The sequence below is a fragment of the Oncorhynchus masou genome, unplaced genomic scaffold (assembly GCF_036934945.1).
Source record: "Oncorhynchus masou masou isolate Uvic2021 unplaced genomic scaffold, UVic_Omas_1.1 unplaced_scaffold_2711, whole genome shotgun sequence".
NCBI classification, from domain to species: Eukaryota; Metazoa; Chordata; class Actinopteri; order Salmoniformes; family Salmonidae; genus Oncorhynchus; species Oncorhynchus masou.
In genome coordinates this window covers 16,272-30,000 of record NW_027009145.1, presented here as the reverse complement: position 1 = coordinate 30,000, position 13,729 = coordinate 16,272, and the positions used below count along the sequence as shown (strand labels likewise).

Here is a 13,729-nt window from a genome sequence, read left to right as displayed (position 1 = left end):
TATATATAGAAATATATATATATATATAGAAATATATATATATATATATATATAAATATATATTTATATATATAGAAATATATATTTATATAATATAAATATATAATATACACACTATATATAAACACACAGTGTATATATAGTATGTGTGTATATATACCATGTGTGTGTATAGTATATATACACACACACACACACACACACACACACACACACACACACACACACACACACACACACACACACACACATATATATATTTAAATATATTTCTATATATATATATATAGAAATATATTTATATATATATATATATTTATATATATATATATATATATATATATATATATATAGAGAGAAATATAGAAATATATATATAGAAATATATATATATAGAAATATATATATAGAAATATATATATATATATATATATATATATAGAAATATATATATATATAGAAATATATATTTATATAATATAAATATATAATATACACACTATATATAAACACACAGTGTATATATAGTATGTGTGTATATATACCATGTGTGTGTATAGTATATATATATATAGTGTGTATATTATTACATTACATTTTATATGTGGGTACAATGAGATCATGCAGTGTACAGACAGCAGACCAGGGACTTCTGCAATGTTCGAATTGAAATCCTTCTGCTAGTGTGTTTTCATGAAATTGACTTGTAACAGCAGGACTTACCAGACTCTCTTCGCTCCCTCCCTCCAGTCCTCCTCAGGCCAGCCCCCTACCCGTCGATCACTCCACCGCACCCTGTCTGATGAGAGCATCTACCGGGGCCAGCGTGTCCCCTCTCTGAGGCTGGGGGACCTCGAACCAGACCCCAGCCTGGCTAGTGACATGCTGTTCAGCTGCTCCACGTTGCCCCGTTCTCCCACCACCCGCGGGGTGCCCCTCAGACGACCTTCGTACAAACTGGGGATCAAACTCCACGGTGAGACTGTTCCAGTTCACTTGAACCCTGCTCCCAAACCCTTTTGATTACTGACTATTGAGTAACACACCTGTTCTTGACTCCATCACATGCAGTTGAAGTCGGAAGTATACAGACATTTAGGTTGGAGTCATTAAAACTCATGTTTCAACCACTCCACAAATGTCTTCTTAAGAAACTATAGTTTTGGCAAGTCGGTTAGGACATCTACTTTGTTCAGGACACAAGTCACTTATGATACAAGTAATTTTTCCAACAATTGTTTACAGACAGATTATTTCACTTATAATTCACTGTATCACAATTCCAGTGGGTCTGAAGTTTACATACACTAAGTTGACTGTGCCTTTAAACAGCTTGGAAAATTCCAGAAAATGAGGTGGATGTATTTCAAGGCCTACCTTCAAACTCAGTGCCTCTTTGCTTGACATCATGGGAAAATCAAAAGAAATCAGTCAAGACATCAGAAAAAAAACATTGTAAACCTCCACAAGTCTGATTCATCCTTGGGAGCAATTTCCAAACGCCTGAAGATACCACATTCATGTGTACAAACAATAGTACGCAAGTATAAACACCATGGGACCACACAGCCGTCATACTGCTCAGGAAGGAGATGCGTTCTGTCTCCGAGAGATGAACGTACTTTGGTGTGAAAAGTGCAAATCAATCCCAGAACAGCAGCAAAGGACCATGTGAAGATGCTGGAGGAAACGGGTACAAAAGTATCTATATCCACAGTAAAGCGAGTCCTATATCGACATAACCTGAAAGGCCGTTCAGCAAGGAAGAAGCCACTGCTGCAAAACCACCATAAAAAAGCCAGACTACGGTTTGCAACTGCACATGGGGACAAAGATTGTACTTTTTGGAGAAATGTCCTCTGGTCTGATGAAACAAAAATAGAACTGTTTGGCCATAGTGACCATCGTTATGTTTGGAGGAAAAAGGGGAGGCTTGCAAGCCTAAGAACACCATCTCAACCGTGAAGCATGGGGGTGGCAGCATCATGTTGTGGGGGTGCTTTGTTGCAGGAGGGACTGGTGCACTTCACAAAATAGATGGCATCATGAGGTAGGAAAATTATTTGGATATATTGAAGCAACATCTCAAGATATCAGTCAGGAAGTTAAAGCTTTTTCGCAAATGAGTCCTCCAAATGGACACTGACCCCAAGCAAACCTCCAAAGTTGTGGAGAAATGGCTTAAGGACAACAAAGTCAAGATATTGGAGTGGCCATCACAAAGCCCTGATCTCAATCCTATAGAAATTTTGTGGGCAGAACTGAAAAAGCGTGTGTGAGCAAGGAGGCCTACAAACCTGACTCAGTTACACCAGCTCTGTCAGGAGGAACTTATTGTGGGAAACTTGTGGAAGGCTACCCAAAACGTTTGACCCAAGTTAAACAACTTAAAGGCAATGCTACCAAATACTAATTGAGTGTATGAAAACTTCTGACCCACTGGGAATGTGATGAAAGAAATGAAAGCTGAAATAAATAATTCTCTCTACTATTATTCTGACATTTCACCTTCTTAAAATAAAGTGGTGATCCTAACTGACCTAAAACAGGGAATTTTTACTAGGATTAAAATGTCAGTAATTGTGAAAAACTGAGTTTAAATGTATTTGGCTAAGGTGTATTTAAACTTCCGACTTCAACTGTAGAATATATTAACGTGGTCATTGGTTTCTAAAATACAACTGTGGACAGTGGACGACTTGGAATGACATGGGAAGCTTCGATGGAGGGCTTTGTGAGCTGTGATGCCAGTTGGAGCTGCAGCTGTGTATCTGCTGCCCCCTGCTGGTAGAAAAGCTCATGTTGTGTACAAATATAAAACAGCAACGTGTTATGAAACTATCTCATGGACTAGTGTGCATGGTTGAACAACATTGTCACAAAGTTTGTCTTCTCGTGGTTAGTAATGTCTCTGGCTCTAACCTGTCCCCCCCCTGTGCTGTTTCTCCAGGTGACCTATCTGCGTCTGACACATCATTGGCTGAGATGGTTGAGCGTCAGCGCCACCCCCTCCCCCAGGAGCTGATGCCCCTCCCCCCCTCTGAGAGCAGGGACAGCCCCCTGGACTGGACCCACCTGGTGGATGTGGCCAGCACCTTTGAGAGTAATTACAGTAATATTTAGATTTATATGGCTTCCTTTGAAACAATGGAAGGTATAACTGGATTGTGGCTTGACCTTTAACCCAATTTAACCTCCTTATAATATATACTTAATCTGTTCTCCCTCTCCTTCTGTGTCCTCTCCTTCTGTGTCCTCTCTCTCTCTGTGTCCTCTCTCTCTCTGTGTCTCTCTCTCTCTCTCTCTCTCTCTGTGTCCTCTCTCTCTCTCTCTCTCTCTCTCTCTGTGTCCTCTCTCTCTCTCTCTCTCTCTCTCTGTGTCCTCTCTCTCTCTCTCTGTGTCCTCTCTCTCTCTCTCTCTCTCTGTGTCCTCTCTCTCTCTCTCTGTGTCCTCTCTCTCTCTCTCTGTGTCCTCTCTCTCTCTCTGTGTCCTCTCTCTCTCTCTCTGTGTCCTCTCTCTCTGTGTGTCTCTCTCTGTCTGTCTCTCTCTCTCTGTCTCTCTCTCTCTGTCTCTCTCTCTCTCTCTCTCTGTCTCTCTCTCTCTCTCTCTCTCTCTGTTCTCTCTCTCTCTGTTATTTCTCTCTCTCTCTGTCTCTCTCTCTGTTCTCTTACTCTCTCTCTGTTCTCTTACTCTCTCTCTGTTCTCTTACTCTCTCTCTGTTCTCTTACTCTGTCTCTCTGTCTCTGTCTCTCTGTCTCTGTCTCTCTGTCTCTCTGTCGCTCTGTCTCTCTGTGTGTGTGTGTGTCCTGTCCTCTTTCTCTCTCTCTGTCCAGTCCAGAGAGGGTTTGTGTTCAGTGATTCTAACCCCAGAGGTAGTGGAGCCTCCAGCCCTCACCAGTCACAGCCCAGCCTGGAGATACAGCTTGGCCCTCTATCAAGACCCTCATCCAGGTAACCCACACCTGATACAGCCTGGCCCTCACCCAGGTAACCCACACCAGGTAACCCACACCAGACACAGCCTGGCCCTCACCCAGGTAACCCTCACCAGGTAACCCTCACCAGGTAACCCTCACCAGGTAACCCACACCAGGTAACCCACACCAGGTAACCCACACCAGGTAACCCTCACCAGGTAACCCTCACCAGGTAACCCACACCAGGTAACCCACACCAGGTAACCCACACCAGGTAACCCTCACCAGGTAACCCTCACCAGGTAACCCTCACCAGGTAACCCACACCAGGTAACCCTCACCAGGTAACCCACACCAGGTAACCCACACCAGGTAACCCACACCAGGTAACCCACACCAGGTAACCCACACCAGGTAACCCTCACCAGGTAACCCACACCAGGTAACCCTCACCAGGTAACCCTCACCAGGTAACCCTCACCAGGTAACCCTCACCAGGTAACCCTCACCAGGTAACCCTCACCCAGGTAACCCTCACCCAGGTAACCCTCACCCAGGTAACCCTCACCCAGGTAACCCTCACCCAGGTAACCCTCACCAGGTAACCCTCACCAGGTAACCCACACTTCCGCTCATGTTGACATTGGCAGCAGTATTCTGTTAAATTATTTCCAAACATTTGAATCCTGCTTGTCAGAGACTGCAAGTTTTTGAAATAGTTTCTGAAGGCTTGAAGATACGGTGTGTGTTCCCATCCTGACTACTAGTAGTTATTACTAGATGTGTTATAGATGATGCCAGATCTCACATCCTGACTACTAGTAGTTATTACTAGATGTGTTATAGATGATGCCAGATCTCACATCCTGACTACTCGTAGTTATTACTAGATGTGTTTTAGATGATGCCAGATCTCACATCCTGACTACTAGTAGTTATTACTAGATGTGTTTTAGGTGATGCCAGATCTCACATCCTGACTACTCATAGTTATTACTAGATGTGTTTTAGGTGATGCCAGATCTTCCATCCTGACTACTCGTAGTTATTACTAGATGTGTTTTAGATGATGCCAGATCTCCCATCCTGACTACTAGTAGTTATTACTAGATGTGTTTTAGATGATGCCAGATCTCCCATCCTGACTACTAGTAGTTATTACTCGATGTGTTATAGATGATGCCAGATCTCCCATCCTGACTACTAGTAGTTATTACTTGATGTGTTTTAGATGATGCCAGATCTCACATCCTGACTACTCGTAGTTATTACTAGATGTGTTTTAGATGATGCCAGATCTCCCATCCTGACTACTCATAGTTATTACTCGATGTGTTTTAGATGATGCCAGATCTCCCATCCTGACTACTAGTAGTTATTACTAGATGTGTTTTAGGTGATGCCAGATCTCACATCCTGACTACTCGTAGTTATTACTAGATGTGTTATTAGGTGATGCCAGATGTCATGTGTTCGGATGTGTGTTTGTCACTCTTCCCCCAGTGAGGGTCCTGCAGGTTTGGAGAGGAAGTTGACCAAGCTGGAAGCCATGGTTAGGATGCTGCAGGATGACCTGAAGAAGGTAAAACACCAGCACACACACAACATAGGTCTCCTCTCTCTCTGTCGTCGTTTCAGCAGATTGATGGGAAAAATGGTCGTCAATAACCACACGAATCAATACATGCACTTTAACTCAGAAACTAACCATGAAGACAACAAGGTTCAAACTAATGGACTACTCTGGATGATCAGATCGGTGTGTGTACTGGCTCTCACAAAAATACACACGCACATACACACTCTAACTTCTGTACTTTCTGAACCTTTAGCTGTGTCCGATCTCTACGTTTGTCAAAGCTGCCTACTGTTTTCTGATTTGGAACAAACTTGGTCACAGTTTTCTGTCCTTTTCGTTAGTGAAGCAGCAGTTTGTGTCATTCCCGGTGGTTTAGATACAATCTGTTATACAATGTTGCTAAACTCTAACTCCTCTCTCTCCCTCCCCCTCTCTCTCCCTCTATCCCTCCTCCCTCTCTCCCCCTCCCCTCTCTCTCTCCCTCTATCCCTCCTCCCTCTCTCCCTCCCCCTCTCTCCCTCTATCCCTCCCCCTCTCTTTCCCTCTATCCCTCCTCCCTCTCTCTCTCCCCCCTCTCTCTCCATCTATCCCTCCTCACTCTCTCCCTCCCCCTCTCTCTCCCTCTATCCCTCCTCCCTCTCTCCCTCCTCCCTCTCCAATCACTCCTCTCCCCCCTCCCTCCCTCCTCTCTCACTCTCCTTCTCCCTCTTCCTCTCTATCCCTCTCCCTCCTCTTTCTCCCCTCCCTCCTCTCTCCGCCTCCTCTTTCTCCCCTCCCTCCTCTCTCTCCGCCTCCCTCCTCTCTCTCCGCCTCCCTCCTCTCTCCCCTCCCTCTATCCCTCCTTCCCTCTCCAATCCCTCCAACCCTCCTTCCCCCTCCTCTCTCATCCTCTTTCTCCCTCTACCTCTCTCTATCCCTCCACCTCTCTCTATCCCTCCCATTATCTCTCCTTTCCTCCCCTCCCTCCTTTCCTTCCCTCACTCCTTCTCCTTTCCTTCCCTCTCTCCTTCTCCCTTTCCTTCCCTCCCTCCTCCTCCCTCTCTTCTCCTCCCTTTCCTTTCCTTCCTTCTCTCCCTCTTCCCTCTCCTTTCCTTCCCTCTCTCCTTTCCTTCCCTCCCTCCTCCTTTCCTTCCCTCCCTCTCCTTTCCTTCCTTCTTTCCTCTTCCCTCTCCTCTTCTTTCCTTCCCTCCCTCCTCCTCCCTCTCCTTTCCTTCCCACTCTCCTCTTCCCTCTCCTTTCCCTCCTTCCCTCCCTCCTCCTTTCCTTCCTTCGCTCCCTCTCCATCCTTCCCTCCCTCCTCCTCCCTCTCCTTTCCTTCCCTCCCTGTAGGAGCGTGAGGAGAAGCAGCGTCTCCATCTACAGATCAAGATGCTATGGGAAGATAACCAGCGGCTGCAGGAGGAGTCCCAGAGCTCTGCTGCCAAACTCAAGAAGTTCACAGAGTGGGTTTTCAACACCATCGACATGAACTGAGACAGAAGAGAGAGAGTCAGGAGAGAGAGAGACAGGAGAGAGAGAGACAGGAGAGAGAGAGAGAGAGAGACAGGAGAGAGAGAGAGAGAGAGACAGGAGAGAGAGAGAGAGGGACAGAGGAGGAGAGAGTGAGGTGATGAAGAGGACTTTTCAACTGGATGGAGAAGAGGAAGAGGAAGAGAGTGAGGAAGAGGAAGAGAGAGTGAGGAAGAGGAAGAGAGAGTGAGGAAGAGAGAGTGAGGAAGAGGAAGAGAGAGTGAGGAAGAGGAAGAGAGAGTGAGGTAGAGGAAGAGAGAGTGAGGAAGAGGAAGGGTGAGGAAGAGGAAGAGAGGGTGAGGAAGAGAGTGAGGAGAGGGAGAAGAGGAAGAGAGAGTGAGGAGAGGGAGAAGAGGAAGAGAGAAAGTGATTGTCCTTGACTCGAGCCAAACATCGGGACCAGTGCCAACCACCCCAAAACCATTACCTCCTTCTCCCTGGAACTCGCTGAAGGACCCCTCAACCCCTAGTGTCTCCCCTCCTACCCTCGGTCTTCAGTAAAGTTCCCTTCTCACACTCAGGACCAGAGCCTAGAAGGACAGTGTTGTTGTGGTAAATAACCCCCTCCTCACACACTGGCTGAGGAGGTGTGTATTTGTAATGTGATTTCAGCCCAGAAATACTAGAGCTTAGAACACTGGAGCGTTGTCTCCTCGTCTCCTCCCACAGCGTCTGAGCTGACTTCACTCTGGGAGTGGTAGGAGGACAAAGAGAGTTTTGTTTACCCACTAGACCACACTAACTGTAACAGCCCCTTGTGGAAACTGGAATCGCTCCTCTCTCTTTCCTCTCTCTTTCCTCTCTCTTTCCTCTCTCTTTCCTCTCTCTTTCCTCTCTCTTTCCTCTCTCTTTCCTCTCTCTTTCCTCTCTCTTTCCTCTCTCCTCCCTCTCTCCTCTCTCCTCCCTCTCTCCTCCCTCTCTCCTCCCTCTCTCTCCCCTCTCTCTCCCCTCTCTCTTCACTCTCTTTTCACTCTCTCCTCCCTCTCCTCCTCCTCTCTCCTTTCTCTCCTCTCTCTTCCCTCTCTCCTCTCTCTTTCTCCTCTCTTCCCTCTCCTCTCCTCTCTCTCTCTCTCTCTACCTCTCTCTCCCTCTCTCCTCTTCCCTCTCTCCCTCTCTCTTCCCTCTCTCCCTCCTCTCTCTTCCCTCTCCTCTCTTCCCTCTCTTCTCTCTCCCTCTCTCTCTCCCCTCTCCTCTCTCCCCTCTCTCTTCCCCCTCTCCTCTCTCTTCTCTCTCCCTCTCTCCTCTCTCTTCCCTCTCTCTTCCCTCTCCCTCTCTCTCTCTCTTCTCTCTCCCTCTCATCCCTCTCTCCTCTCCTCTCTCTACCCTCTCTACCTCTCTCTCTCCCTCTCTTTCCTCTCTCCTCTTCCCTCTCTCCTCTCTCTTCCCTCTCTCCCTCCTCTCTCTTCCCTCTCTCCCTCCTCTCTCTTCCCTCTCCCCCCTCTCCTCTCTTCCCTCTCTCTTTCCTCTCTCTTCCCTCTCTCTTCCTCTCTCTTCCCTCTCCCTTCCCTCTCTTCCCTCTCTCTTCCCTCTCTCTTCCCTCTCCCTCTCTCCTCTCTTCCCTCTCTCCTCTCTACCTCTCCCTCTCTCTACCTCTCTCTTCCCTCTCTCCTCTCTCATCCCTCTCTCCTCTCTCACCCCTCTCCTCTCTCGTCCCTCTCTCCTCCCTCTGCTCCTTCTCCCTCTCTCCCTCTCTCCTCCCTTTGCTCCCTCTCCCTCTCTCCTCCCTTTGCTCCCTCTAAACTTCTCTGTTCCCTCTCCTTCTCTGCTCCCTCTCTCCTTCTCTGCTCCCTCTCTCCTTCTCTGCTCCCTCTCTCCTTCTCTGCTCCCTCTCTCCTTCTCTGCTCCCTCTCTCCTTCTCTGCTCCCTCTCTCCTTCTCTGCTCCCTCTCTCCTTCTCTGCTCCCCCTCTCCTTCTCTGCTCCCTCTCTCCTTCTCTGCTCCCTCTCTCCTTCTCTGCTCCTTCTCTCCTCCCTCTCTCCTTCTCTGCTCCCCCTCTCCTTCTCTCCTCCCTCTCTCCTTCTCTCCTCCTCTCCTTCACTCCTCTCCAAACCCTGACTCATCTAATGCTACCTCTGTCTACACTATCCCACTAAACAGGTAGACAGATGGAGGGAATAGACAGACAGCCCTGCCTGCTGTTTTCTGTCCAATCACATTCCTCTACACACATACAGATCTTCGTCTTCACCCGTTTCTATTGGACCAACCAAGTAGAGAGAATGAAGAGCCAGCAATCCAGGTACCAACTGGGTTAACGAGGTGTCTATGGAAGCCTGGACATTCTGACCAAGGGATTGTGTCTGCTTTGGACCAGAGTATTGAGCATGTGCTTCTAACATTTGAAAGAGAACTTTCCAAGAGTCTGGAAAAATACATATTTTGGCAGTTGGAGTTTTGTCAATCCCGTCTCGGCACCACATTGCCCTCCCAACTAGTCTCATTGACCAGTAGTGTGTTACAACCCCTCCCCAAACCACACTCTGACCCTCCCCAAACCACACTCTGACCCTCCCCAAACCACACTCTGACCCTCCCCAAACCACACTCTGACCCTCCCCAAACCACACTCTGACCCTCCCCAAACCACACTCTGACCCTTCCCAAACCACACTCTGACCCTCCCCAAACCACACTCTGATGCCCCAAACCACACTCTGCCCCTCCCCAAATCACACTCTGCCCCTCCCCAAACCACACTCCGCCCCTCCCCAAACCACACTCTGACCCTCTCCAAACCACACTCTGACCCTCCCCAAACCACACTCTGACCCTCCCCAAACCACACTCTGACCCTCCCCAAAACCACACTCTGACCCTCCCCAAACCACACTCTGCACCCTCCCAACCCACACTCTGACCCCACCCCCAAACCACACTCTGACCCCACCCCCAAACCACACTCTGACCCTCCCCAAACCACACTCTGACCCTCCCAACCACACTCTGACCCCCCCAACCACACTCTGACCCTCCCAACCACACTCTGACCCCCCCAACCACACTCTGACCCTCCCAACCACACTCTGATGCCCCCAAACCACACTCTGATGCCCCCAAACCACACTCTGCACCCTCCCCAAACCACACTCTGACCCTCCCCAAACCACACTCTGACCCCCCAACCACACTCTGACCCCCCAACCACACTCTGACCCTCCCAACCACACTCTGACCCTCCCAACCACACTCTGACCCTCCCAACCACACTCTGACCCTCCCAACCACACTCTGACCCCCCAACCACACTCTGACCCTCCCAACCACACTCTGACCCTCCCAACCACACTCTGACCCCCCAACCACACTCTGACCCCCCCCCCCTCAGAAACATCCGGCATCCTCGATCTCAGAATCCATTGTGTCGGCGCTTGTGACACTTTGAAACTTCGTTCCAGGTTCGTTAAATAACCAAGTCATCAACAGCGGAGAGAGATGCCGTGGTCAGATGACATGGCTGAAATCAGTACTATATTGCAGAACGGTGTTTTAAAAAGCAATAAAGCACGGAACATAACCAGACTTCCTGTTCCGTTTACAAGAGAAGTTCTGAGGACCAGTAGGCTTGAAACGCCCGTTTTACTCCAAAGCAGAGTGATGGAATAGCAGTGGGACGTCTCCATCTTTCTGGTGTACGGCGCGATGAAGAAGAGAACAATGAAGAAGAGAACGATGAAGAAGAGAACGATGAAGAAGAGAGAGGATTCTTCTCTTTCCCCCCCACCATCTCAAGGAATGTGATTCACTTCTAAATCGTTTTAAATCGGGAAGCATTTTTTTTTGGGGGGGGGGGGGGGGATTTTATTTATTTCTTTGTATTATAAAAAAAAAAAATCTATAAATAAGTTGCTCTTATTGCGTACAGTACAACTGACGTCGTCAGTGTTTAGTTTTCTCTAGAAAATGTCATTATTTTATTATCTAAATGGCTTTGATTCTTTCCATTCTTGCTTTTAAAGCCTGACATTATGGTTTCTACTAGCTCTGGTCCAGGGCATTAGTCCGTGTTCCTCCACTCCTGTTAGTAGAGAAACATACGCTTACACCCTGGACCAGAGCTAGCTTCCTATATAATTAATATCTCGTTTCGTGGTGCCAGAGCCTGCTGTTGTGTTGCTTACAGTGCCCTCCAGTGGTGAAAAGTGGAAGTGTCACTCAACATAAAATAATCAATGTGCTGCCATGATCCATCCTCTTGTGTATTAAAACACCTCTCTGTCTCTATAGTCAGAAACGACAGTCGTTTTATTCAGTTCAACCCTCACAGATAAAGGAAGAAAGGATAACTGTGTGATTCAATCTGAACCCCTCAACATTGTCAAGCTACTCGAGGCTGCAATACAGGTGTCTGAGAACAATAGAGTACAAAGATATGTTGTTGTTGTTGTTGTTGTTGTTTTGGGTGTGAATGAATGTGTTAGATAGATTCAATCTCTGTGTAGTCTGTGTTCTTCATCCACTGGTGTGGAGTCATGACTTGGATCCTGGCTCCTATGGTCACAGTTGGCATGACGACACAAACCGGTCTGGCTAAGAAAACACCTGTGTCACTCATAAAATGGACGGCTACCTGGTATAAAACACACACACTTCAACGTGTCGAGTTTCTTTTGAAGCTGTTGCTAGGCTGTAGTATGACAATAAAGGACAGGTCTTTCCACCTCCATAGAGACACTGTTACATCAGACAGACAGACAGACAGACTGACAGACACACACCAGGGAGGGGAACAATTAGTCATCATTCAGGTGTGTGTGTCCCTTTTGCTGTGTGTGTGTGTGTGTGTGTGTGTCTTGTCAGTGTGTGTTGGTCTTGTGTCAGTGTGTGTGTGTGTGATGGGTATTGCTAAATAACTCTGTTGGAGTGAGGGGTCTCTGACCTCTGTTGGAGTGAGGGGGTCTCTGACCTCTGTTGGGGTGAGGGGGTCTCTGACCTCTGTTGGGGTGAGGGGGTCTCTGACCTCTGTTGGAGTGAGGGTCTCTGACCTCTGTTGGGGTGAGGGGGTCTCTGACCTCTGTTGGGGTGAGGGGGTCTCTGACCTCTGTTGGGGTGAGGGGTCTCTGACCTCTGTTGGGGTGAGGGGTCTCTGACCTCTGTTGGGGTGAGGGGTCTCTGACCTCTGTTGGAGTGAGGGGTCTCTGACCTCTGTTGGGGTGAGGGGGTCTCTGACCTCTGTTGGGGTGAGGGGGTCTCTGACCTCTGTTGGGGTGAGGGGGTCTCTGACCTCTGTTGGGGTGAGGGGTCTCTGACCTCTGTTGGGGTGAGGGGGTCTCTGACCTCTGTTGGGGTGAGGGGGTCTCTGACCTCTGGAGTGAGGGGGTCTCTGACCTCTGGAGTGAGGGGGTCTCTGACCTCTGTTGGGGTGAGGGGTCTCTGACCTCTGTTGGGGTGAGGGGTCTCTGACCTCTGTTGGGGTGAGGGGGTCTCTGACCTCTGGAGTGAGGGGGTCTCTGACCTCTGGAGTGAGGGGTCTCTGACCTCTGGAGTGAGGGGTCTCTGACCTCTGTTGGGGTGAGGGGTCTCTGACCTCTATTGGAGTGAGGGGTCTCTGACCTCTGGAGTGAGGGGGTCTCTGACCTCTGGAGTGAGGGGGTCTCTGACCTCTGTTGGAGTGAGGGGTCTCTGACCTCTGTTGGGGTGAGGGGGTCTCTGACCTCTGTTGGGGTGAGGGGGTCTCTGACCTCTGTTGGGGTGAGGGGTCTCTGACCTCTGTTGGAGTGAGGGGGTCTCTGACCTCTGTTGGGGTGAGGGGGTCTCTGACCTCTGTTGGGGTGAGGGGGTCTCTGACCTCTGGAGTGAGGGGGTCTCTGACCTCTGGAGTGAGGGGGTCTCTGACCTCTGGAGTGAGGGGTCTCTGACCTCTGTTGGAGTGAGGGGTCTCTGACCTCTGTTGGGGTGAGGGGTCTCTGACCTCTGATGGGGTGAGGGGGTCTCTGACCTCTGGAGTGAGGGGGTCTCTGACCTCTGGAGTGAGGGGGTCTCTGACCTCTGGAGTGAGGGGGTCTCTGACCTCTGGAGTGAGGGGGTCTCTGACCTCTGGAGTGAGGGGTCTCTGACCTCTGTTGGAGTGAGGGGTCTCTGACCTCTGATGGGGTGAGGGGGTCTCTGACCTCTATTGGAGTGAGGGGTCTCTGACCTCTGTTGGGGTGAGGGGTCTCTGACCTCTGGAGTGAGGGGTCTCTGACCTCTGGAGTGAGGGGTCTCTGACCTCTGTTGGGGTGAGGGGTCTCTGACCTCTATTGGAGTGAGGGGTCTCTGACCTCTGGAGTGAGGGGTCTCTGACCTCTGTTGGGGTGAGGGGTCTCTGACCTCTATTGGAGTGAGGGGGTCTCTGACCTCTGGAGTGAGGGGGTCTCTGACCTCTGTTGGAGTGAGGGGTCTCTGACCTCTGTTGGGGTGAGGGGGTCTCTGACCTCTGTTGGGGTGAGGGGGTCTCTGACCTCTGTTGGGGTGAGGGGTCTCTGACCTCTGTTGGAGTGAGGGGGTCTCTGACCTCTGTTGGGGTGAGGGGGTCTCTGACCTCTGTTGGAGTGAGGGGTCTCTGACCTCTGTTGGGGTGAGGGGGTCTCTGACCTCTGTTGGGGTGAGGGGGTCTCTGACCTCTGTTGGGGTGAGGGGTCTCTGACCTCTGTTGGGGTGAGGGGTCTCTGACCTCTGTTGGGGTGAGGGGTCTCTGACCTCTATTGGAGTGAGGGGTCTCTGACCTCTGTTGGAGTGAGGGGGTCTCT

General features: G+C 49.3%; 1 protein-coding gene across 1 annotated transcript in view; it reads left to right on the top strand.

The window, feature by feature from the left end:
• The window catches only part of LOC135533840 (signal-induced proliferation-associated 1-like protein 1), a gene marked incomplete at its 5' end in the record, with an annotated part of 14,944 nt that extends 6,876 nt beyond the window's left edge, over positions 1-8,068 (top strand). The window contains 5 exons of the mRNA XM_064961054.1: positions 751-976; positions 2,951-3,103; positions 3,834-3,951; positions 5,421-5,499; positions 6,826-8,068. Of these exons, the coding sequence (XP_064817126.1) occupies positions 751-976; positions 2,951-3,103; positions 3,834-3,951; positions 5,421-5,499; positions 6,826-6,969 (720 nt within the window). The remainder of the gene's footprint in view (positions 1-750; positions 977-2,950; positions 3,104-3,833; positions 3,952-5,420; positions 5,500-6,825) is intronic.
• Positions 8,069-13,729: the final 5,661 nt, after the last annotated feature.